Here is a 26,527-nt window from a genome sequence, read left to right on the forward strand (position 1 = left end):
CATGCATATGGCGTAAAGTTTCGGTAAACACTTATAAAATATGGGAAATCTACAGGGTTCGTGCTGCTCTAACACACATTTTAAATAGAATAAGGGTTTGCACACAAGAGTGATGTCGGCATACGTGACGTCACGTACCCGGAAGTAAGCCAGGTGTTTGCTATGAGAAAAAATTGCCATTTAATGAGGGAGGGTATTTATATTTTCCACATGAACTTATGCATCAGGATTCCCCTTGAGAAAGGCTCTTTGCCGAAACGTTGGGGTAATTCTCATCTTTGGCAAGTGTATCCGCTAACTTGTGTGTCTTCTTTTGCCTGTGCACATTTTGTGGTATGTATTATCTTATTAATCTATGTACTTGTTGTAACTTTGCAATTAAAATTGACTGCTGTTAAATCTTTTGCATACTATAGAAAGGACTTTTTATTTTTTAATACTACCACTGTGCTTGTATCTCTTGTGTGCAAACCCTTATTCTATTTAAAATTACTGTTTTTGGTGAACTGCATGAGGGTACTGCTTTTGGGGTTTTTTGCACCAAATACCTATATTGTTGTTCTTTTGTATGGGAAGTGATTGCCCTCCATTTATGTATATTTACTAGCTGCTCTAACACAGCCATTGCAGGGCCTCTCACTGCTGCTATTGCTCTAAGTTGAATTATGTCAGAACACACAATTTATAAGGCTCTAACACAGATGCCATAAATAATTTGTGATATAATTCGTGTATTTTAGATAAATAAAGTGTTAACCTGTTTCTGCATCGTGCTTTTATATTTCTTCGAACTCCTCACAGTGACTGTAACCATTTTTATATTTTACAACAGGGCGGATGTACATTCTTCCCTTTGTGATTCACAATTCACACAAACAATATATATATATTTATTATAGTATTTACGGTATATTATAGTATTAGGAATTAAAAAAAACGAAACCTCTCTAAAGCCGTACAGAGTCTGCGCAAAATGATAAGTTGCTCCGTGCCCGGAAGTACGCGTCATTTCCTGCATGTTCAGAGGCCGGCTGAAGTTATCGCTTTGGTAAACCTGCAAGGCAAGATGAGTGATAGCGGGGAGCAAAATTATGCCGATCGGGTCAGTAAAATAAGGATCTTATTTGATTCTTGATACATTTATCAGTGTGATTCATATATTGTGTGATACACGATCAGACGTTTGTCAGGCATATATTAGCACTTAAATACTTCGGTTAAACCTTGTCTTTGTGATAAGAGAAAAGAATCTCATCTTCTCTAATTGCGCAACTCCTGTCGCCATTTTACGCTCGTTATTTGCAGCCAAAATGGTTTCTTCGTCAACATCCCAAGCTTAGAGTCGCTTGATTTGAAGACTCGGGAGTACGCTGCTGGTTTCTCTCGGAAGCAGGCCGAACTGCGCAGAGTTTGTGCTTGTATTATTTGATAATTAGTTGTAAGATGGCAGCAGAGCATACAATTGCATTATTTGACCCGAACTACATTAAAAAGGGCCTTTAGTTTATGTTTTTGTATAACGCCGACGTTCTTTGGATAAAAGCAGTTTAGATGCTTCCTTAGTAGCCACAGTCATGCTGTAAACGTTCCAAGGACTATGGAAAATCCTTCATTACCTAGTGGGGTCAAAATGTCAGACATACGATAATTTTGCAATCTGTTTGCATGAGCAAATCAAGTGGGGTTCTAGTTCAACATCCATTTATAATTAGAAATATCCTATTTGGCCAAAGAGTACTGCACTGATTTTAAAGTAGCAAATCTCTATTTCCTCTTGATAGGCAGTCGTTGGTATCTTGTAGTAGGGAATGCTACTTTGATCCTACTGTTTGTTATGCTGTAGAGCAGTGCTGTCCAACTTCTGTGGTACCGAGGGCCTACATTTTTCTGGCCTACATGGTGGAGGGCCGCAAATGGAGGCTAGTTTTGACCCCTCCCCTTTTTTAAACTGCACCCACTTTAAACCACACCCATGTTATCACAAGAGCTTTTAACACCATACCCACATTAACCCAAATGGTTGGTACTTACTGTAGGGATATCACCACCCATTATTCATATGTAAAAGAACCATATTATGTAATTTTAGGACATACCCTTAAATCCAAATTCATATAGCACAGCAACCCCCAGCATATAATTCCACACATTAGGCACCATATAATGACTATTTCCAAATGCTAACAAACTCCCAGACTAAACCCCTGCCAGGTTTACCCCTCCCCACAGGCAGCATAGGGCAGGCAGAGTATGGCACACACAGGCAGAATAGGGCAGGCAGAGTATGGCACACACAGGCAGCATAGGGCAGGCAGAGTACGGCAAAAGATCTAGTGTGGTAAATACAATACCGTGTCCTCAGCGCTTTGTGGTTAATTATATTCAATGAAATAAAGTCAGTGAATAAAGTGACGAAAACTCCGTGTGATCCTGCTGCTCCTCCTCAAGTCACCCCTTTGACTGGGTCCCAAACGCATACAAAGAATTATGGCAGGAGCGCATGTGGAAGTAAAGAACAAATAATAGTGCAATATTGTAATGCAAATCAGGGATCAGGAGGAATAACTACCGAATCCCAAAAAAGTGTGTGAAAGGCTAATTTGCTTAATGTATCACCACGTGCTGTAATGTTAAATGCTCACCAGATAGCAATATTGAATAGGCAAATAGAAATTTCTGATTCAACTTGTAGCCGTCTCCTCGCATATAGGCACAAAATGGAAGAGAAAGCAGCAAATAGTGCAAATCATTTATTATAAGTAACAGAGTAAAAAGGATCTACTTACAAAGTGTAGATAATGTACAGGCTTTCAGAAAACTTGACGCGTTTCACATACTGGCGGTACGCTTTCTCAAGAGTATGGCACACACAGACAGCATAGGGCAGGCAGAGTATGGCACACACAGGCGGCATAGGGCAGGCAGAGTACTGCGCCATACTCTGCCGGCCCTATGCTGCCGGTGTGCGCCATACTCTGCCGGCCCTATGCTGCCGGTGTATTAGGGTTTTATTAGCTCCTGAGGTTGTCGTCAGGAAGTGCTAAAGTTAAACTGACTTTATATTCTTTTTTTAGCATTAAGAAATTTCCATGGTTTCTGCTTTTCCTATTTACAATAGGCAAAAAGTTAAGCCAAGCCCTGTTTATTGAGCTTATGTCCCATCTGAGACCCCATATACTGCCAGATAATCTGAAGACTGTCGGCAGTCTTTATCGTCCCATTTGTGGGCACCTTAAAGGTGAAGGAAAGGCATTTTGGCACTTTACTGTGAATAGATTAGCTACATTAGTGTCACCTATTTATTCTGCAGAAACCTTTACCAGACCTGAGTAAACAGCCCTAGAAGTTCCCTCTGTTTGTTTAGGATAGCAGATGCCCTTTTAGCTTGGTCTCAGTAACTTTCTTGCTTTAGCTCTAGCCTTTGGTAGCTCAGATCACACATTCTTATGGGAGGGGAAGCAAAAAATGGGAGGAGAGAGCTGCACAGACTAGTGCCCCAAACCTGAAGGAGCCCTAAAGGAGAGTAAGTCTGATACAGAAGAACATGTTTATACAAAAGAAAACAAGAAATCCTGTTTTTTTTTTTTTTGACAGAGAATTCAGCACAGCTTTCATGTGAGTGCTTATGGCTGTATTTACATAGACCTTTGTGATAAAGCTTACTTAGTTTTTACCTTTACTTCTCCTTTAAGTGACAGATGAGAGAAAGTGTTGATATGTTAGGTTATGCACCGAGACATAAGAAATGCAAGCCACGTATACCTTTTAATTGGAGAAAGATCAAGGTGGACCTAGGATTAATGGAATGTCTCTGTTGTGATGGAAGGCTGGAAGAAGAATAAACTGAAGAAGAGACTCTTGAAGGGGACATGATCACTATGTATAATTATGAAAGTGGGCCATAACATTCCAAAAGTATGGATCTAAGATGCAAAAGTGTTTTTCAGAGAGACCTGTTAAAGGAATTCTTTAACTGAAGTGGTTGTACCAGTAGATATATGAACTTTAGGAAGGGTTGGATTACTTTGTAGAAAGGAACAAAATACAGGGTTACTGAAATGATCCAGGGAGTGGGCCAATTGTCATCTTGCATAGGAGGGGATTTTTGGCCCCCTCTTATGCAAGTTGAAGCTTCAGGTGGGATTTTTTTCATTTCTCAGAATTGGCAGTTAGGCAGGTTTTATTTAGACAAAAAGGGTGAACTCTATGCAAAAATTATCTGATACACTTAATCATTAAGGGTACCTATCATTGAGATATTGTTTCCCCCATTGGAGGTTTAGTCTAACAGGACCCATACTTTGGGGCAAAACACTATTTTTGCAAGAAAATGCCCCTTGCCATCCTTTTTCCATCCATACCAGGAGAAAATACCTGGTGCAGACTGCCTTCTTGGGGTGCACACACTCATAATGAGTGATGCCCCAGCTCATTTATTATGTGCATGCATGACTTAGGAATGGGGTACAAGCCAACATTGAGTTTCCCTTGTACAAGGTAGATTTTGCCAGCAGTACACAAAAGCAAGTTTATCTAGTCTTAAGGAAAAACATGTTATCATTTGAAACAAATACTCATATTTTAGCACTCTTCTGCTACTGAGGGAAGCCTGTACTAATTTCCCTAAAGTCCTATGGCTCTATTATATGAAAAAGTAGGTATAACAATGTGTGTGGCTCCACCCAGGGTCAGAACAGATTATACTGTTATACCCCTCCCTGGAAACCTATTTGACCCATAAGCACACCTAGAGGGGTGATCCCCGTTTATGTTAGAAGGTACAACAACTCACCAGTAGAAACATTTGTCAATCCTCAAACCTGCAGCAAGGAGGGTGCAGAGACCATAAAGAACTAAAATGGATTGGCACTCCAAAAATGCTTCAACAAACGGGCCACGTTGTAAATTACAAAAGTATTTTATTTAACATGTCCACAGAGGCTACACGTTTTCTTCATTTAGGGAAAAATAAAGCTTTAATAATCAACCCTGTAGCATCAGCAAATATGATAGGCAAACCACATTTACATTTTCTGCTTGATAATTTGCAACAACCCCTAAGCTTCTCAACAGCTGCTTAAAGTAGGGAATCCGGGATTCACTTCGGTCAGGATACGGCCTAAAGGTCCCCATACACGCGAAGATTCGCTCGCTTGGCGAGATTGGTGGGCGATACTGGGAAACGTGTAGGCTAACGATTGAATTATCACGACGGGTATAGTCAAAGTCGGTCCGGGGACCGCATTAACGAGCCGATGCGGTCCTCGATCCGACTGGATTTTTTAACCTGCCGATCAAGATTTGCCCGATTTCAGGGCAGGCCCTTCGATAGTGCCCATACACGGGCCGATTAGCTGCCGAATCGGTCTAAGGGACCGATATCGGCAGCTAGAATCGGCCCGTGTATGGGGACCTTTAGGCATAGAGGCAGGGCAGACAGTTAAGGGCTATGGCACACGGGGAGACTAGTCACCCGGGAAATACCATCCCACCGGCGAGTATGTAAATCGCCGGTGGGATGGCATACTGGGCGCCACTATTTTACTTGGAAAATCGCGGCGTTGTGTATCGCTGGTGGGATGGCATACGCTGCGCCGCTATGGAAATGGTATTTTGGGGAGATTAGTTGCCCGCGACAAGGGAGATTTGTCGCGGGCGACTAGGTCTCCCCGTCTGCCACAACCCTAATTCATTTTCCATTCCACATTTTTTAGATGCCATCTAATTGTGTAACCCAGTGATCCCCAACCAGTGGCTCACAAGCAACTTGTTGCTCACCAACCCCTTGGATTTTTCTCCCAGTGGCCTCAAAGCAGGTGCTTATTTTTGAATTTCAGGCTTGGAGGCACAAAGACCATGTGTACTACCAAAGAGAGCCTCCTGTAGTCTGCCAGTCCACATTGGGCTACTTAAAAAAAAAAAAAAAAAACATTACAGCCTTTTATTAACCCCCTAGGAACATTTTTTCATGCTTGTATTGCGCCCCAAAATTATTTTTATATTTGTGTTGGACATGTGCATCAGGTCCCCCATTATGGCACATAAACAAGTTTTGGGGGTGATACAAAATGTCGCCTGCCTGTTTATTGTGATTGTGTAATTCTAAGACTAAAGGAAACATGATTTATGATATTTATATGGCGTAAGTGAAGTTTATCTTGCTTAACAAATACAATAGAAAATAATTTGGAATTGTGTTTATGGTGACTGGTCACCTTTAAGGTGGCCATACACGGCTGATAAAACCAGCAGGTAGACTGCGTCCAGACATTCAGTACATGTTATGAAAACCACAATAACTTTATAAATATATAGTTTAGAGGTCAAACACCTGCACTAAAGAGCAAAACAATATCATAAGATCCCCCACCTTCCAACATGTGCAATTAAAAACAGAATTAAAACTTTCAGTATTAGTTCAGTTATTAACATGTATTTTAAAAAGACCAGCATAGCAGTGTTGTGAATAAAGCTACTGCTAAATTTACTTTTTGGCAATTGTTTTAATTAAGAAATATGTAAAAAAAATTGTAATTTCTTAACAGGAAGAGTCAGAAAATGTGAGCTTGTTTGTTAATGGTAAATATTTAACTTTGAGCAGGTTGGTAAGTGGGATCCTGCAAGTTTCTGTATTGGACCCACATATTTAATTTGTTCATAAATAACTTAGGAGAGGGTATTGTAATTATGTATCCATGTTTGCGGATGACACAAAAATATGCAGCCCAATTAATTTCATCCAGGATGTGGCATCCTTGTAGGATGATTTTGACAAACTAGCAATATGGACAGCTAAGTGGCAGAAGCCACTAAGTTGTTAGGCACCTTTCGGTTGATCTAGTCCTTGACTTCTGACCCTGGAAGTAATTTATTCGGGTGTGTAAAAACTTTCACGTTAACTCATACATATTCTGACTGCCAGTTTTTACTGTTGATATACCAGACCAAGTTTAGTATTATTCCTTCAAAGTAACCAATCTGTTTCCTATCTACAACACTTGTAGTATTCATAAGGCATCAATCCCTTCTGGGTGTATAATTTAAAAAATACAATTTAAAGGGATACTGTGATTATTTTTATGGTATAGTTAATACTATGTTATACTGAGTGACTTGCAAATAATCCCACCATTTATTTTTTTCTAATGTGTCAGGATCCATTGTCTCTTACTATATAATGTATTATTTTGGCCAAAAGCTTTACTGCCTGTCACTGTATTGAATGTATGTTTAGGATTTGTCAATGTTGTTCCTCAGTCACCTCTCAATGTGCAACAGCCACATTGACTTAAGAAGACATAACAAGCACATATCAAACAACAATTGGCTTTTCCCTGACAGTAGCTGCAGAAGTTAAGCACCCCCCTCCATGTGCTGTAGCCCTTGGGGCAGTGATCCCCAATTAGTGTCTTGTGAGCAACATGTTGCTCACCACACCCTTTGATGTTGCTTCCAGTGACCTCAAAGTAGGTGCCCATTTTTTAATTTATGGTTTGGAGGCAAGTTTTGGAAGCACAGAGACACAGTTTTACTTCAAGCAGCCTCCTAGCAGTCTACATGGGGCTACCAAAGAGACAACAGACAATGTACCATTAACAACCACCCTCTGTACCCGATCTGGTAGCCAGTTTCCTATCCATGTGCAAATGACTTCACTAAGGCCAATAGACCTTAGTTTAAAAAGCAGTCATTTGTGGGGAACAGTATCCAATGCTTTGGCAAAATCCAAATAGATTATATCTACTGCACCCCCACTGTCCAGCTTCTTACTTACCTCATAAAAAGCAATAAAATTTGTCTGACATGACCTCTCCTTCATAAAGTCATGCTGATTACGGCTCATAATGCTTAAAGAGGCTATAGCTTAGCTTATTCCTTTAAGTTTTCACATACTGTTTGCAGTGTTTTGTGATATCAGTTCTATATGTGAGCTTATTGATAATGTATTAAAGCAGTGTTCAAATTCCATATGTAATAATTATGCCAGCATGAGAGGATTTATTTAGTCCAAAATATTAGTTTGATCTTATCAGTAAAATCAATGTGGCTTTAAGAAATGCCATGGAAATGCTGCAATTCTTGCAATTCAAGGGCATATTTCTGGCTATTCATAATAGTACCTTTTCATTGAGCTTCATTACATCAGTTCCCTTAAACTATTGATACAATTTAGACATCAAATATTTTAATAGTATGGTTTTTTTTTAATTCTAGATGTCATTAGTTTTGGTCCTAAAAATTTTAAACTTCATCCTGTTCTTTTTCTGTTAAGGTTAATATTGAAGAAGGAAAATGCAGAAGTCGTCATTTGACAAGTTTAATAAATGAGAATTATTTGAAGCTCAGAAATAAGTGAAGCTGAAATTAAGGAGAAAAAAAATGCATGCTAAATTCAGAACTGAAGTCCTACTTTTAGAATATTAAGAAATTTGTGTGAAGTGGGGAAGATGAAAAGAAGTCAGAATTTGAAAATGAAGAATGAAGAAAAGAAATTAAAATGAAGTTAAGATAAGAAGTAATCTGGAATCAGAAAGCACTACGCTAAGTAATTACTAGTCTGTTTCTGTGTCCCTGTATGATAATAAACTACGTATGCATGCATGCATTATCTGTATAACAGTGTATACAGGGTAGACAAATTTTAGGGAACATCTTCAAATTAGGTTTTTTTAAATTAAGTTTTCATGCAAAATGCTGACTTTAATTTTAGTCTCTTAACTCAATATCAAATTGTTTTATACAATCTTTTTAATTTGAATGTAATATCTGTGTTTAGGAATCAAGATCTGCATCAAGGAGTGGAAGTGCACGACAATCTGGCAAGTCTGCAAGTCAGTCCCCGAATCACTCTGCTGCCCGGTCTCGTTCAAAAGAAGGATCCAGGCATTCCAGATCAAAAACCAGATCCAGATCTGACTCAAGGTGTGTAATGTGAACTTTGCTTTAAAATATCCCTAGTGGGCAAAAGAGAGGTTTTTTTTTAGAGCACTTTAATGACATGCTTGCTTTTTTTTTTCCATTGTACCCAAATTTCATATAGTTTTATGCATAATGGAGGTTTCTAGGACCCAAGCTGTATCCAGACCCAAAGAGCTAAATGGCATTATTTGATTATTCTTTTATAATCTGAAAATAGATCTCAGCTTACACAAGGACTTTAGTAAAACAACAAGAGTTACTCACACAGGAACAAAACCAACCTTTATTCTTTTAAACATGCCTTAAAACCTATGGAGGCGTACCAGGTTTAGAAGATTTTGAGGTTACACATGAGTGTTAAAACATTCTTCTCAGTACTTAAAGCAAAACTAAGATGTAGCATAATACTAAAATTTATGTTTTAGGCTTTTCCGCCATGCTAAATCCACAGAACCCTTTAGCAGTGAAGATCTTTGCCTCTGGAGAAACCCAAAGTAGCTTCCCATCTTTCTCTTTTGCTGATTTAGGATCAAGAAAGATGTGGCGATTAGTTGCTGTGTCTTTAAAAAGTTAGTGTCTAATTGGCGCCCCACAAACCTGCAGGTGATTAATCGCAGCAAATTGTACGTTGGGCTATGGTGGCTAAATCAATCGCCCCATGTGTCTTTGACAGCAATCCAGAGATTGTTCCATAAGGGCAAAGACGCATGGGGCAACAAATCTCTCTATGTGTTATTGCAGCTCAGTAACTGACAGCAATCCAGAGATTATTCCATATGGGCAGTTACTGAGCTGCAATAACACATGTTACCGCATGTGACAAATCTCCAAGAAAACTCCTTGCCTTCCAATAACATTGTAGTTGCCGCAAGTAAATTACAGTACTTGCAGCGAGTTTGGAAAATGGGAAAGCAGCCATTTCCCTGGGATTTAACCAATTTACCACAAGTAATGTAATTTACTTGTGGTTATTACAATGTTAGCAAAAAGCAAGGAATTTTGTGGAGATTTGTCACCTGCATTAGCAAATTTTCAATGAGGGCAACAAATATCTCCATGTGTCATTGCCCTAAGGGTATAAATACAATACATAAATAACGATAGAAGACTAATTAGGTAAAACAGATTCATATTAAATTACAGTTAAGCTTGGGAACCCTTGCATTTTGCAGATGAAGCTTATTTTCCACTTGGTTTGGGACAACAAGCTTATCTTCTCAACTGTTGAACAGAGCACACTAAACATCTACACCACAAATAATGGACTGAGAAAGAGAATCAAATAGTTATATCTCACTGATTATAAATATAAAAATTAGTCAACAAATTTAACAGTGAAACAAACAACCATTTATTGGCTCAAATTTTTAACAAAACATTCCAAAAAAACACAAAACAAACTATACCAAATGACAAACAGGTGCTTCCCAGTGCCTCATGGTACCCATACTCCACCCTCCTTACGCGTTTCACACCATTTGGTGCTCCTCTGATGAAGCACCCAATGGTGCGAAATGTGTAAGGATCAAATTCTATTGGGGCAAGAGGCAAAGTTCACAGAATCTCTGTCTGTTTCTTGCACTTTTGCTTTGATAAATCATGTTTCTGTGTTGGGAAGGCGTGTCAGATGCAACACAGAGCTGTATTACATGTTTTAAACGCTTATTGAGTCCCACAAAAATTAGATGGGGAAGCAGCATACTCTGTAATCTTTATAGTGTACATTTTAAAAAGTTTGTGCTGCAGTTTTGGTTTGCAACATACTCTCTACTCTATTATAGGAATTTGCTGTAGAACTGACCTGTTGAATAATCCAAAGCCCTATTTAAATAAGAAAAGCACTTTAAAGGTTTGGCTGCAAAATTAGACAGCCACATGCATTTCATTGTTAAATAAATCTGTTTTCCACCACACTGGTCCAACCCTACATGAAAAAGTGGGAACTGGACCTCCAACAAGACGACATCTCCTCACAATGCCAAATAATATGGGATAGGGCCAGAACAACGTCTATCTGCACCACAGTGACAGAGATACCATATAGATGGTATTACACCCCCTTTTGGCTTTTCAAACTAGCACAAGGCTCTTTCTCCCCTCTCTGTTTTGTCAGATGTGTTGAGAAGAGAGGTGGATACAAAGTTCTGGGAGATGGTGTGGACACTCTTTCAGCCATCTTCAAACATAGAATAAATCCTGACCTTCTGACTTATATTTTAGGTGTTTTGGCTATTATATAAGATGGATGCCCATTCCAGCCCTCATAGATAACATTTTTGGCTATTTTGCCCAGTTTCATTTTTACGCTGAATTATTTTAATGCACACATAGGGCACATGTCTATGCGAAAACATGCATTTTCATGCCAGAAAGATTGATTTTTCTACACTGGTGTATCTATGCCAGGTAAGAAAACACACAGGAGCATATTTATTATAGTGTTTAAGCCAAGATCACCATTGACTAATCGGATCTCTGCTTTTGTTTTCTAACTTGTAGGTGACTGTTAAATTCTAATTGGTAATTGGTTACTAAGGGAAATATCACCGGTGCATGCTGGGCTTTTGGTTGCCTGTGGGGAATCCCACTTGCCACAGATGACAAAACATAAAATATCTTTGCATGGTACCATATTTGTGTATTTTTAATCTTGTATTTTGTACAAACACATGGTTCAGCTGTTCCGCCACACCAGTTGAGGTAAGGTACCAAGCAAAGGTATGTTTTTTGAGTTTTGTCACCTGAGATTTTCATTGCTTATTTTTAAGGGGAAATATGGTGAGAATATAACTTTAATATGAGTATCTTTTAAAATTAATATGAACTACTGAAGTAAAAATTTTTGTAAATATAATATGATCGCAGCTTTAAGGACATATTAAAGGAAATATTTTTTGCCTAATAAAAGTATACTGAATTTTACGCAACTTTGCAATATACATTCATTACATATTTGTAATGGTTTTTGAATTATTTGTATATATAACTGCTATTAAAAGCAGTGTCTGTCTGTCCTTTTCTATTCTTTGCCCTGGTGGCTCCTGCGTTTAAAATAATGTAACAAACGCCAGCAGATTTTACAGACCTGGTTTGCTGGAGGAGCCTGGCACTTGCAACATTGTTTAAAAATTAACAACCAGGAGTTCAGCAAATGCTGCTTTCTGTAGCAATTACATTTACAAATAACATTTAAAGCATTAATAATTTTTAATAAATTGATATTGGAAAGTTGCTTAGTATTGTTTTCTTTTATTAGGCAAAAAATTATTTTTGAGGGGTTGACATGTCCTTTAAGCTGCCCATACATGGAAAGATGCTCAGTTGGCGAGGTCACCACGCGAGTGGATATTTCCATGAAATGCCCACCTTCAGTGGGCAATGTAGGATCACATTAATGGGACACAGGCAGTTGGCTCCTCGTCAGAAAGAATTTTTAATCCTACCTAATCAACATCTGGCCAATTTTTGCGAAGATATCGGTCAGCCAGGCTGTCTGAGGACCCTGTACATGGGCCGATAAGCTGCAAACAAAGACAGTCAGCAGCTTTTATTAGCCTGTGTATGGCCACCTATACACACTTATCATACAGGCAGCTGAATCCTTCAGGAAAGGTATCAGGGAGAGCTGTTATCTTGTTAAAGGGAGTGATGTAATAGTAATAATAATTTAGTGCAACTGTTTACTTTGTTACCTTGTTAAAACTGGTTTTATCTCTATCCCCATTTTTTTTTTTTTTACTCTGCTACAGTATAAATCGGGTGCACATCTCTGCTTTCATTAAGGATAATTGGGGTACCCCACAATTAGGGTGGTGCCTAGGCTGATATTAATTAAAAAAGAAATGGTCACAACAAAACCAGATGCAGTGTCTAAATATGGCACTCACCATTAAAATGGAAATTGGCTCAAACCCCCCCAAAAAGGCAGTGGATAGGATTAGTTAATATCTCAGTCCATACTATTTGGGTTATTTATTATACAACACAGTTGACATGGCATAACTTACTGAACAGGCACCTCTCTACTGAGAAAACAAACTGTATTGCCTTGCACTGAATGTAACTCTGATTTTAATGTTGAAACTGTCAATTGTGGTTTATTGGTTTGTAGATTTGTTATTGTACTGAAAAACAATAAGAACAACTTTGAAAAAAAAATATGGCACTCAACAAATGTATACCTTGTTAATCTTTTATTAGTAAAGAGCTCTTAGCCAAACAGAACTGCAGTATAAATTTGAATAAAACCATTAATTAAAGGTTTAGTACATAGCATTTAGAACATTAATACATTTTTACCCATTATACTCTGCATCTGCTGTCAGTAGAATTGGGAAAAATCATAAATAGCATCTGGCATTATATATACGATTCATGTCCCAAAATTTCATGTCTAGCAAAATTTTTAAGGGAGTATTCACAGTAGGGAAATGTGTGTCAATAAGTCACTATTTACAGCAACAATTACAAATTATGTGCAGTTTTTATAAATCTTAAAGGGTCAATGGCTGCTCTGCCTTAAAACAATCTCACCTCTTCTGAGTTCTGAAGGGAATGAAAAAGCAGTTTTGGGGTTAATTTGTGTTTAAAAGGTTTACCGGAGAATATCTCTTGCTAGTTTAAAAAAAAAAAAAAAATATATATATATATATATATATAATATAATATTTGAATAACAAAACTTTCTAGCAAATGGAAAGTCTCTCCCTAAAGGGGATGTAAACCCTGCTGTACTGCACTGCTGAACCAAACTACTCAGCTGTGGCTGGACTGCAAATCCTGGAAAAATGTAACATATAATGAAGGCAAAGGCATGCTTGGCTGCTGTAGTCCAGCAACATCAGGGTCTTATTCTTAAAGCAATATTTCACAATAATACTTTTCCTAAACTGTTTTTCAAATCTCCACAGCCAGCAACTGCTTTAAAATGCAACAAATCCTCCAATGAAGATAAAAAGTTACATAATTATCTCTTTATGTAAAATAACAGCAAGATGCCAGATATAGTGCTGGGAATCTACATTCTCACCAGTCAATTGTTTTGCATTTATAATTAAAGTCATGCAAAGGACTGCAGGAGGAAACTTCGCACCACTTCACAAAGCCAAAGCTTTGCAAGGAAACTCCTCACTTGTCTGTTAAGTATTGGGAGTTGGGGTCAATGATTTTGGCAACCTGCCAGTAGCAACAGAGGAAGGTTGCAGAAAGCTGTTGGATCCCTTGAACTTCATCTATTATCCTCACAATAGTACAGAATAAAATAAATCATATTTAAGTAAATATTTTCTTACATAAACAACTTATACTCTGCATTTAAATTTCATGATAGTTTTCCCTTAACTAAAACAAAGGATACTGAGTTTTAACCAAAAGAAATTTTACAATCTTCATTGTGTCTTTAGGTCTAGATCAAGAAGAAGTTCTCGTAGACATTATACAAGATCACGCACTCGCTCTAGGTCTCGGAGGAGATCAAGAAGCCGGTCACACAGTAGAGACTATAGAAGACGTCGCAGCCATAGTCATTCTCCTATGTCTACTCGGCGAAGGCATGTTGGAAACAGGGTATGCAACTTCTGTTGAGTTCCAAAAAAAAAATTTGCATGCATTTTAATATGTTATAAAATTGAGAAAGGTAGTGTTAACAATTTTCTTGATCCAAAGAAGGAAAACTGGGTAACAGCTGTTAATGTAACTTAAAAGGCATAATGAAAAAATATACAGGATTTCTCACGTCACACATCTTCTGAAAAGAGTTAAGCTTTCTACTGTTTCCAGTACTGCGAAGGCCCTTTACCTTTGTAAAAATGTCTCATTTAAAATCTTATTTGGTTTAAAAAAAAAGTAGCCTTTTCTAGATATATACGTACCGCCATGGTTAAATCCCCTCCCCGTGGAATTCATTTGCTTTTTAACGGAAAACTATATCCCTAAACAATGTAGGTCTCTGTAACAATATAGCGCATGAAACAACCCATATATAAAACATTGCTTCATTATATAAACGGTTTTCATAAAAATATACTTTTCTAGCAGTATGTGCCTTTGTATAATTCTAAATAGAAAATTGCTATTTTAAGTGCTAAGGGCCGCTTCCTACTTTCCATACTATTTGTGCCAAATAACAATTGCCCAGCAGTGGAAGTCTGCAGGCAGACTTATTATGTTAGTGTGGGATTTTGTGGAGGAAAAGGCTACTCTGCTTTATAAACTTCAGGCTAGTTGGGAGTCTGCATGCCTGTGTTAACAGAACCTGGAAGAACAGTGGAAGGATGTCAAGAGAGTTTGAATAGATCTGCAGCCTAAGGCTTACAAATCTATAGCAATGTTATTCGGAAAGCACGTATAATGAAGGTTCTGATAGATATGCTAATTTTTAGCAGTGTTTAGAACGGATATTTTTACAGTAATTGTTACTGTTCCTTTTATTTTTCCATGCATGAAAATTGTATTTGTGGTTATTTAAAATTACAAAAAAAAAAATCAAAATGCAAACAGGCATGATTTGTTGTATTGGTAAATTAATATTGCTCAAATAAGATCAAATATCTGTATATTGAAAATGTTAAAAATTGCTAGCCATATTCTTCATTTCCCAGGGTGCCACAGCCATGTGACCTGTGTTCTGATAAACTTCAGTTATCACTCAAACTTGCAGGTCAGCAGTAGAGTGCATCACCCCCCTCCCAGCAGCCGATCAGCAGAACAATGGGAAGGCAGCAAGATAGCAGCTCCCAGTAGATATCAGAATAGCACTCAATAGTAAGAAATCCAGGTCTGGCTCGGGACTCCTCCAGTTACATGGGAGTAGGAGAAACAATAGGTTACCTGAAAGTACTTCTAATGTTGTGCTGGCTCTTTCTAAAAGCTCAATGCACTGAGATGGCTATCACACATTTACCATTTTCTTATTAACAATGTGTGATCCTTGCATTTTGTTTGATTAAACATGTTTATAGGCAGTGTGTTTTTCCACTACTTAGGCTAATCCAGATCCTAACTGCTGTCTGGGAGTATTTGGTTTGAGTCTATATACTACAGAACGTGATCTTAGAGAAGTATTTTCGAAGTATGGTCCAATTAGCGATGTTTCCATAGTTTATGACCAGCAGTCAAGACGTTCAAGAGGATTCTCTTTTGTATATTTTGAAAATGTTGACGATGCAAAAGAGGTGAGTAAAACATTTTTTTTAAAGGCCTAAACTGCACTCATAACAAAATCCTGTATTAAGCAGAATCTGGCAGTTTTAATTGGTTAGAGAAAGGTCTTCAATGACAAGCATACTGCAGGCAGCACAAGCTTGAAGCTTTTAAGCCATGGAGCCACTTTTATTACTGCATTAATAAAAGTGATGCCATTTTTAATCTTTTAAACCTGTGTTGCTTGACATTGCTTATGACTATAATTTTTGTGAAGGTAAATCCAGGGGAACTCCAGTGCTTCAGATCTATTAAACGTGAACTAAAACTCAACAAAGAATTAGGCCAGAAATGTACTTTATGCTCTGATTAAGACCAAGGCCCTCACAGCCCTGGAGCGCTGAAATTTGTTCCTTCCATCATGCCCCTAGCTGCTCATCATTATATTTTTTTTTGTTTTATTGACAGCTGTGGTTTTATCTGTTTTCAAGTACATATTGACTTTTTTTTTTTTTTTTTAAATTAAAGCATCGGGGGGGTTCGGCCAAACCTAAAAAAGTGGGTTTGGTGCATCCCTATTTTAAACAGGTAACACAATATTGCATGGTTGCAATAGGTTACTGCACCAAGCAAACTTAATGTTTATTATATAACCCCATTAAAATAACCTGCACAGATTTGCTACTAAATTATATGTAACAATGTGACAGGTGGAAAATCTCATCCCCGGGTATTTTACAACAATGTAAAACACTTTGGGATATTTTCCACCACGCAAGTGATTGCTCTGTTATTAGAACTAAATGCTGAACTACAAAGCAGTACTCAAGTCTACACACCCCTGCAAAATGACAGGTTTTGTTTAATAAAAAAGGAAACCAGATAAATCCTGTCAGAACTTATTCTACCTTTATTGCAAAATTGCCATCTATACAAAGAAGTTTTACTGAAAGAACAAAAAGGACAAAAAATGGTTGCATTACTGTGCAAACCCTTTAATAATCTAGCGCATGGCTGCATCCAATTCAATCACATTCAGTCTTATCTCTAATAGTAAATATACACTTGACTTCAATAAAAAAAAGTGGCTCTAATTGAGCTCAGATAAAGTTTGGCTGTTCCTGTAGGATTATATTTTTAGGATTATATTTTTAGTCTTATACTCCAAAATCCATGGTCAACAAAGAACTTTTTAAACATGAAAGGGTTCTCATCAATAAAAGTTACCAATTGGGACAGGGGTACATAAGTATCCAAGGCATTAAACAGTCCATGGAGCACGGTGAAGACATTGACAGTTGGAGAAAATATGTCTGAACAGTGACTGTACCAAGACCAGGATGTCCCTCCAAGAATGATGAGAAGACAAAGAAAACTGGTTAGAGAGGCCACCAAGAGGCCTACAGCTATTATTAAAGGAGCTTCAGGATTTCTTGGCAAGGACTGCTTATTTTCACATATAGGGAACAATTGGTCTTCATGTGTCTGGGTTGTATGGTAGAGTAGCAAGAGGAAAGCCAGAAAAGAAAAACATCCAAGCCTAGCTAAAGTTTGCAAAAAGATTATACCCAGTCTCCCACAACCATGTGGAAAATGTATTAGTCCAATTAGACCAAGGCTGGACAATTTAGTGCAAAAATAAAACAGCACATCACAAGAACACCATACCCACAGTGAAGCATGGTGGTGGCAGCATCATGGCAGCTGTGGGTCCATTAGATTGTCCAGCGGTTGTACATGGGACAGTGGATGGCAAATTTAGGGTTAATTTAAATATACACTGCTTTATCCTGAATTCTTTTTATCTTATTGGGTGATTTTTGATGCAGTATGAGTCTTACACAGCCTATATATAGACCTGCTTAGGTAATATTTACCTGGACTGAGCTGGCTTTGAAGCACTTCGGCAGCAGCATGTTGCCTCTGGAACAGGGTGACCCTAGAAAGGAGTTTTTAGCAGAGTAAATGCTGGACTCTATATAAACCTGCAAGCAAGTCCTGAATTCATCAAGAAGACTTTCTTCATCATGAATATGTACAAGGAATACAAGTTGGGAAACGCTATTACAACAACAAAAATTACCCCACCCCATTGCAAAATTTTACAAAAAGTTAACAAAAGAGGCCCTAAAAGGGAAAATGCATTACATGGTACAATGGGAAAATGAACTAAACATTACTCTGCATATAGAAACATGGAGACAAATATTAATCTCAGCACATAAGGGTGCAAGATTCAATAGTACAGAACCCCCCAATTCTTGCACAAAATATACAACAGTGTACCACAGACATGCTGGAGGTGCAATAATGCTGAAAGATCATTTAGTCACAAGATAAACTAATTATACATTTACTACAGGCAGCAAGATACATAAGAACTGGAGAAATCCAGAAACACCACATAAAATGGAAAAGATAAAAGAAATAGAAGACACAAAGAAAAATGAAAGAATTAACAGCTATAAAAAATGGGAGAATGAAAAATTATGAGAAAATATGGTTAGATTGGCTAAGTCAATAAAATAAGATGTAAATAAGGACATAAGAAAGTCACCACCATACTTAATAAAGGGCACCAACAGAAACCTTCAAAAAGTGACAAGAGAACATAAAACGCATGTATTCCCACCTGCTTCCTTTTCCACTTTACAGGCAGTTCTCCACAGAACAAGATATGTCCATTAACCTGACACGCTGTGTCTTATGATTGTTATGTTTGATGTATAATAAAGCATTCGCAGAACTGCTACACCATTTACTAATGTTACATTTTCTGATTGTTCCCCCCTCCATGACCCCTCCCTTCTTCCTTTCTGTACCCCCCTACCCCTAAAAATTTGAAAATGAAAATAAAGACTTACAAAAAAAGAAAATGTACAGGGAAGAACAAACTGATGCATCTGAAGCTGCCAGTTCCCAAACATGTGAGGATTTACCCACAGGACCCAAGAGAAGGAGAAAAGCTTAGAGGCAGCTCCAAAGGCCCTCTTTTTGTACACAAACATGGAGAATTTCTATCAAAGTTTAAATTTGCACAAACATTTAAAAGTGGTTGGTGCTATAACAGCTATCTGGTTGCTAGAGTCCAAATTACTTTAGCAATTAGGAAGAGGTTTGAATGAAAGACTGATATATGAATTGGAGAGGGACTGAATAGAAAAAAGTTATAAAAAGTAAAAATAACAATAAAACTGAACCTCACAGAGCAATCGTTTTTGGCTGCCGGGGTTAGTAATCCCCATTTAAAAGCTACAAAGTTTAAAGAAGAAAATTGAAAAGTTGCTGTTCATTTTGGGGCAGACTAAAGTTTTCTTTATTGGTTTGTCTTTTGGGCCTTGAAGAAAATGTAGGATTTGACCAGAAACAGCTTTTTATAATATGGTTAAGAGTTCAGGGTTCAAGGTGGTCAGATGTTAATACAATATTTTATAGACTGGTAAAGTCTTTACAACACACCTGATATTGTTATTCACCATGGGGGTAAAAACATAGGTAAGGTCAAATCAGTTCAGTTAATTTGTAATTTTTGAAGGGATTTATCTCTAAGCTTTTACTTGAAGGACACCATCAACTGGAATCGGTGCTTTAGTCAAGGTGATGGAATCATGAATAGCTCCAAGTACCAGTCACATTTTGTCACAAAACCTTCAATCGTCTGCTAGGCAGCTGAAGATGAAGAGGGACTTCTACTTTAATCATGATAATGACCCAAATCATACATCAAAATCAACAAGCCAATGACTTCTCCAATGGTGGATCAGTGTTCTGGAATAGTCCAGCCAGAGCCCAGGCCTTAATCCAATTGAAAATCTGGGGGGGGGGGTGAACTGAACAGAGCTGTGCACAGGAGATCTCCTTGCAAAATTTTTTCAGATCTGTCAAATTGCGAGGGCCAAAAATTGCCAAGTCCAGAAGTGCTAAACTGATAGACTCTTACCCAAAAAGCCCGAGTGCTGTAATAAAATCAAAATTTACTTTTTTTTCACCTAAACTGTTTCTGATTTGTTTTCGACTTGGTCTTTGTATAGATTGCAACTTTGCAATAAAGGGTGGAATAATTCTGACAGGATTTACCCATTTTGCAGGGTTGTGTAGACTTTTTTTTTTTTTTACATCTGGTGTATGTGTATTAGGAGGGGTACCCATCTGCATGGGCATTAATTTAAATCTCTATATCTACTAAATTTATATTTTACATTTTGAAGCCCTTGTCAAATGGTTTCCTACAGAGAAATGAAAAAAAGTGTTAACTCTGTTCATGTTCTCAACTGTTCTTATCCTTTTACACTTTTTTACAATTTTTTTGTATAGTAATGTTTGTGAAAAAGCGCTTTACACAGTTTTACAAATATCCATACCTCCATTAAATTTAAGATTTCTATTTTTTTCTTAAAAAAGGCAAAAGAACGTGCTAATGGCATGGAACTTGATGGACGACGGATACGTGTTGATTTCTCAATAACAAAACGACCTCATACACCTACACCAGGAATATACATGGGAAGACCAACATAGTAAGTTTACTGTTTAGTTGGAGGGTGGCGAGAAGACCTAATGGTCCAATACCAATAATATATTTAGGCCAGGACCATGGCAAGAAAAAAAAAATAACAGTTTTCTGTAGATTGTCTGTTTAGTTTTATGCAGTCAGGGCTGCAATCAGAAATCTTGGTGACCTGTAAAAGTTATGTTAACAACATTAACATTTTACAGTCTGTCATGTGACAGATTTGAATTCCCTGCAGCCACATCCCAGATTCTAATAGCGCGCTTACCCAGTCTCTATATCTCTGTAAGATAGCAGCAAGATACCTGACACAGTGCTGGAAATCCGCATTCTTATTTGTCATTTTTTTTACATTTATAATGAAGTTTTTGATCAGTAGAATTCACATTTATTTGCATCTATAATGTTGCAGTGATAAGATTCTTAAATAGGTCACTTGTTATGTTCATTGTTGTTCATTATGATTATATATTTTTCCTTTAACTGCCATTTCTCGATGACATTATGGTTAGTAGATATTGCGAGCTTGAAGGATTATGCAGTTTTTTTCTTTTCTGCTTTCGAGATTTTAGATCCTCAGTTTCTTAAAGTAAGCCATGGTTGTTGAATGACAGCTTGGGGTGTTAGATTTTATTAAGCTCTGCTGTTGGCAACAGGGGACAACTCCTAATGACTAAGGCCTAATGAGGAAATTTAGGGTCAGGGCCCAAAAACAGCTTTTATCAGTGGACAAGTAGTAGGGTGTCCAAACCTTTCCACATTTTGTATATAAAAAAAAAAGCTCCCTACACAACTGGCAGGGCATCACAGTTTGAGCAATAGAAACAGAATAGCATACAAAAGTTAAAATATTAAAAATGGTAAAATGGTCCTTTTCCCATGTATTTTTCCCACAGAGTGCCACTCCTATTCTGTTTTCTATTGCTCAAACCTTTGCGCATGCCATAATTACTACTTTTATCTTTAAGTTTGTGAAATAAAATATAACATTACATTTGCAAATATTTTGTTTTTTAACAAAATGATTCCTGCAGTAGTTGTATTTTTCACTTAGAAAATTAACTAAATATATATGCTTGTAGAGATGTATAGCGGGAGCGCCTTTTAAACTGAAATCACTGTAGGCCAATCAAAGGGTACCACTGCCTTTTATATCACGGAGCGCACCAAGTACAAATAAAGGGGGGCCCCCCTTTATTTGTATTTAGTGCGCTCCGTGATATAAAAGGCAGTGGTACCCTTTGATTGACCTACAGTGATTTCAGTTTAAAAGGCGCTCCCGCTATACATCTCTATAAGCTTGTTGGACCCAGTCAAAGGGGTTGATCTGTGGAGGAGAGCTGCAGGATTACAAACACTCGTTATGATTATTTGACTTCACTGAAAATTATCAAGAGAGCTGAGGACTGGGTATTGTATATACCACACCATATATATGCTTGTGTTTGTCTGTCAGGTCAAAAATGGTGAAAGTATTTATTCTGTTTTATGATATTGTACCTATATTGTTCATGTGATATACTGTAAACCGAAGCTATGTTATTTATTTTTTTCTTTCAACCTTGACCAAACTTTAATTCACCCAAGTGGCAGTTCACGGCGCAGAGATTATTATGATCGGGGATATGACAGAGGCGGGTATGACGACCGAGAGTACTACAGCAGATCCTACAGGTAATTTATTAACTTTTTCTAAAAACTTCATTTTAATGCTTATATCTTTCCCAAGGACAAGAGATATTCAAATTTAAAGGAAATGGAAAGGTTATGGCTAAGTAAGCTTTATCAGAAAGGTCTATGTAAATACAGTTATAAGCACTCACAGAAAAGTCCTCTATTATAAGAAACACAGGATTGCTAAGGATTTTAAGTTCACTGTTAAATTTTTTGTTATATTCAGCATGAACTCTGGTTGGGGCCTTTCTAATTTGTAACCGTTTAAAATACATAAGCAGTCCCAGAAAACTTTTTTTTTAATTATATCAGTATTAAAAATGCTGATCAATAGCATAGTAACATAGTATGTGATTTTGAAAATACACACGTCCATCATGTTCATCCGTGTTGCCTAGGTTAAAAATCAGCATGGGTAAGACTTGCCTAGAGTTGCAGCCTTTTCTGTTTGTAGCAGGAGCTAAGCCTCATCCTGTTCATTTACTAGGAGATCTGTGCAATATTTAACAGAGAGACTCCAGAAACCCTTTTATAGAAGTGACAGAACATAGTGACAGTGAATAGAAGTGAATAATCAAATAAACTTTAAAAATGTAGGAAATGTAAACCCTCCAAAAAGATAATTGTACAATTTCTCTTTAAAAGCAGATAAATTATCCTCATACATATAACATATATACATTTTTAAAAATGTTGCATATTTTAGGAGGAAAAGTTCAAAAGCTGTTAATACATTAAATGACTAATGTTAGTCAAAAGTGTGTAAATATAGAAAGGTCACTAGGTGTGACTGAATAAGTATTTAAATAAAGCCTTTTTTCTTTGTTTGCATGAAACTTCTTTGTTGTCCTACCTAGAGATTGTAGAAAATGTTTTTCATTTATTTGTTATTTGCATGATCTGCTTTACAGAGGGGGAGGAGGTGGAGGTGGAGGATGGCGTGGAGGACAAGACAGAGACCAGTTTTCTAGGTAATGTATACATAAAAAAAATTCCCGATTACTGGAAAACAGTCAGTTGGATTTGTATAAGCATGGGCCTTGATTTTTTTCTTTATTGTATAGATGAGGATAGACGTTTCTGTAATTTTAAATCTAGATTTCTTTTCAATATCTGTGATGGTTCTAATACTGCTAACAAAGAAGCATTTACTCTTGTACCAGATAGATCACTTTCTATTTTATTTAGTGTTGAATATTAATGTTTATAATATACATTATTAACTAGAGAGGCTTCAGATGGGGTATTTTGCCTTCCTCTGGATCAACTAGAAGTTAGGCAGGTTACATATAGTCATTATGGTTGAACGTATGTCTTTTTTCAACCCAACTTACTATGTTACTGTGTTACATATTACAGGTATGGGAGGTCAGGGGCTTTCCGGATAAGGGGTCTTTCTGTAATTTGGATCTCCATAGCTTAAGCCTGCTAAAAATCATTTAAACATTAATCGAACTCAATAGTTTTGCCTCCAATTAATATCTTAGTTGAGATCAAATATAAGGTACTATTTAATTATTACAGAGAAGAATAAAATAATTTTTAAAAATGTGACTTATTTGTTTAAAATGGACTCTCTGAAAGATCACCATTCTTTAATTCAGAGCTTTCTGAATAATGGGTTTCTGGATGCAGGATCCTATACCTGTATATCATAATCTTATATAACTATAATATAATTCCTATAGTTTTTTTTTTTTTTTTCATTTGACACTTTTATAATGTAGTGTTCTTATTATACAGGAGGCGGTCTCCTTCACCATACTATAGCCGTGGTAGCTACAGATCTCGCTCCAGATCACGATCATACTCTCCACGTAAGTATATATGAACTGTTTACTTCCTCTACACCCCTGTATACTGGTACCAGACTCCACAGTTGCAAGGGAGCCTGGGAAATGAAGGGTCCCAGACCACGGGTCTGCTTCCTCTATAGCCGCTAAAAATTCGTTTGTCTTTTGCAGACATGGGAGCTTGCAGTGGGGGAGAAGCAGATAGGATTTAGTATATGCTGGGCCCCTCCAAAGATGGCCAGGGGGGGCCTGGAGGTGCATCGTTACACTAAAGATATATATATAGATATAGGTGTATTTTTATATATATATATTTTTTTAATATAATTTCATTGTAAACCAATGTCACTAGGATGTTAGGGTTTTAGTTAAAGTACACACAAATACAAACAACATTATTTACATACATAATATATACTACCAAATTTAGTGCCTGTTGGGCAGTGATGCAGATAGTGGCAGCAGCTTTAAATTCTCGCAGAGCATTGTACATGAGTTATGACGTTGTTGCCATAGAGTGCATAGGCTGATCGATTTAAACAGGGCCTTGGGTGGCAGAGGATGAGGAAACCCACTTTCCTGGTGCAGAGCTGTAAGTCTTCACATTGGTGAACAATGACTTGGCAGCTGGCCTGCAGGTTTATTTACCTTCCTCTAAAAGAGTTCCCCTTACTTTAATTATGATTAGTATAGCTTAATTAAATATGCCTGTTAGTAAAACTCCTTTTTTTTTCGTTCCTTTTTCTTACGGCTGTCTCTTCTGATTTATTCCAATGTTCCTTTGTCATTTCTCTCCTTCCAGCATTTTTGTTCTTATTCTGCTCCTCTTCTATTTTTACTTTCATCCCATCTCCCGAGAACTGACAGGGGAAGGGCATACACACAGTATATCCTATCAACCAACTCTTGATATGTGAGGCCTACTAGGGATCTCCTTCATCAATGCCCTTTTTATGTAAGGGAGTACTTTATTAGTGTATTAGTAGATGCTAAGTGACACGAGTTGCAAAATATGTTGCTCGCAAAAAACCTAATCTGTTAAAGGAAGCCCCCAACAAAACATTTGTTATATTTGTTTATCTATATAACCCTTCATTTATCAGCATTGCATACATTTCCAATTTGCTGCCCAATTAATTCTCTTCAGGTCTCTATGCAAAGGGACATCTTACGGGGAAACTTTTCATACAATTTAGCATCATTACCTAATATAGATACTTACAAAGCTGACCTCAAGTTTAAAATTAAAGGGAAACTATCATGATTTTTTTTTTCCACTATTAAAATGTTTCTACCTTTTTAAAAATACTGCTTCCTTACCCTCTTAATGCACACTTTCTCTCTCATGTTCCGTGTCATTGGGGTTTCGTAATTAAAGGAGAAGGAAAGGCTAAGTCACTTGGGGGTGCCAAAATGTTAGGCACCCCCAAGTGACTTAAAGGAGCAGTAACACCAAAGAATTCAAGTGTATAAAGGAAATTACAATATAATGTACTGCTGCCCTGCACTGGTACAACTGGGGTGTTTGCCTCAGAAACACTACTATAGTTTATATAAAGAATGCAGCTGTGTAGCCATGGGGGCAGCCATTCAAAGGAGAAAAGGCACAGGCACATAGCAGATAACAGATAAAACACTATTGTATTCTACAGAGCTTATCCGTTATCTGCTATGTAACCTGTGCCTTTTCTCCTTTTTTCCAGCTTGAATGGCTGCCCCCATGGCTACACAGCAGCTTATTTATATAAACTATAGTAAACACACAACTTTTACCAGTGCAGGGCAACAGTTCATTATATTTCATTTACTTTAAAACTCTTTAATTTTTGGTGTTACTGAGGGTTCCCAAACTTTGCAGTCACTTACTTCAGGGAAGAAGGGGGCGGAGTCACCAACAGCCAATCCATTTCAACCCATTACATTTCATTGGTTTATATTTAAACTGATGCCATTATTTAGCCAACGTTTCTGAAAAATACTTATGTCGCAACGTTTTGTGGTTTAGATATCGTACTGACTTAGTACCACCTTTTATAACTTTTTTCCCTGTTACCAGTGGCAGATACCTTTTTAATAGCGACAAAACAGGTCCCCACTGCTTATATAGCCAAAACATTGGTATTTAAAGATAATATCTCCTAGAAATAGCATTCTTTTCATTGTAACCAACAGGAAAAGCAAAATGTACTAAACCTTATAAAAATGAAATAATATTAATTATGGATAAATTCATCGTTTTTTTTTCAGGTCGCTATTGAAACCTGGTTCATGATCACTTCTATGATGTGTTTTGGTAAACTCTACAAACTTGTAGGCTTTTTGTGCAGCCTTGAAGATATAATGCATGTGTTTTTATAGTCTGACTTGTGACTGCTAAAGATGTTTATATAGCTTAAGCAATTTTGTGTCACTTTACCCTCTTTACACCTTCAATATCTGAATTCAACAAGCTAAAATAAAGCAAAATTTGAGTTTTGTTTTTATTATTCCA

General features: G+C 37.2%; 1 protein-coding gene across 2 annotated transcripts; it reads left to right on the forward strand.

Annotated features, from left to right (window-relative positions):
• The first annotated feature begins 975 nt into the window (after window positions 1–975).
• Window positions 976–26,527, forward strand: tra2b (transformer 2 beta homolog). 2 transcript variants are annotated; one of them, XM_012970311.2, is made up of 10 exons: window positions 1,015–1,102; window positions 8,273–8,545; window positions 8,777–8,922; window positions 14,322–14,484; window positions 15,903–16,091; window positions 20,461–20,576; window positions 22,157–22,243; window positions 23,155–23,214; window positions 23,987–24,060; window positions 26,284–26,527. In XM_012970311.2, exons 4-10 carry the CDS (start codon window positions 14,452–14,454, stop codon window positions 26,292–26,294), a joined length of 570 nt encoding a protein of 189 aa, XP_012825765.1. In that variant the 5' UTR covers window positions 1,015–1,102; window positions 8,273–8,545; window positions 8,777–8,922; window positions 14,322–14,451; the 3' UTR covers window positions 26,295–26,527. The 2 variants fall into 2 exon arrangements, with proteins under 2 accessions (NP_001006878.1, XP_012825765.1); NM_001006877.1 differs by lacking the exon at window positions 8,273–8,545 and having other exon boundaries at window positions 976–1,102; window positions 26,284–26,519.

The sequence above is a fragment of the Xenopus tropicalis genome, chromosome 9, assembly GCF_000004195.4.
Source record: "Xenopus tropicalis strain Nigerian chromosome 9, UCB_Xtro_10.0, whole genome shotgun sequence".
In the NCBI taxonomy this organism is placed as follows: Eukaryota; Metazoa; Chordata; class Amphibia; order Anura; family Pipidae; genus Xenopus; species Xenopus tropicalis.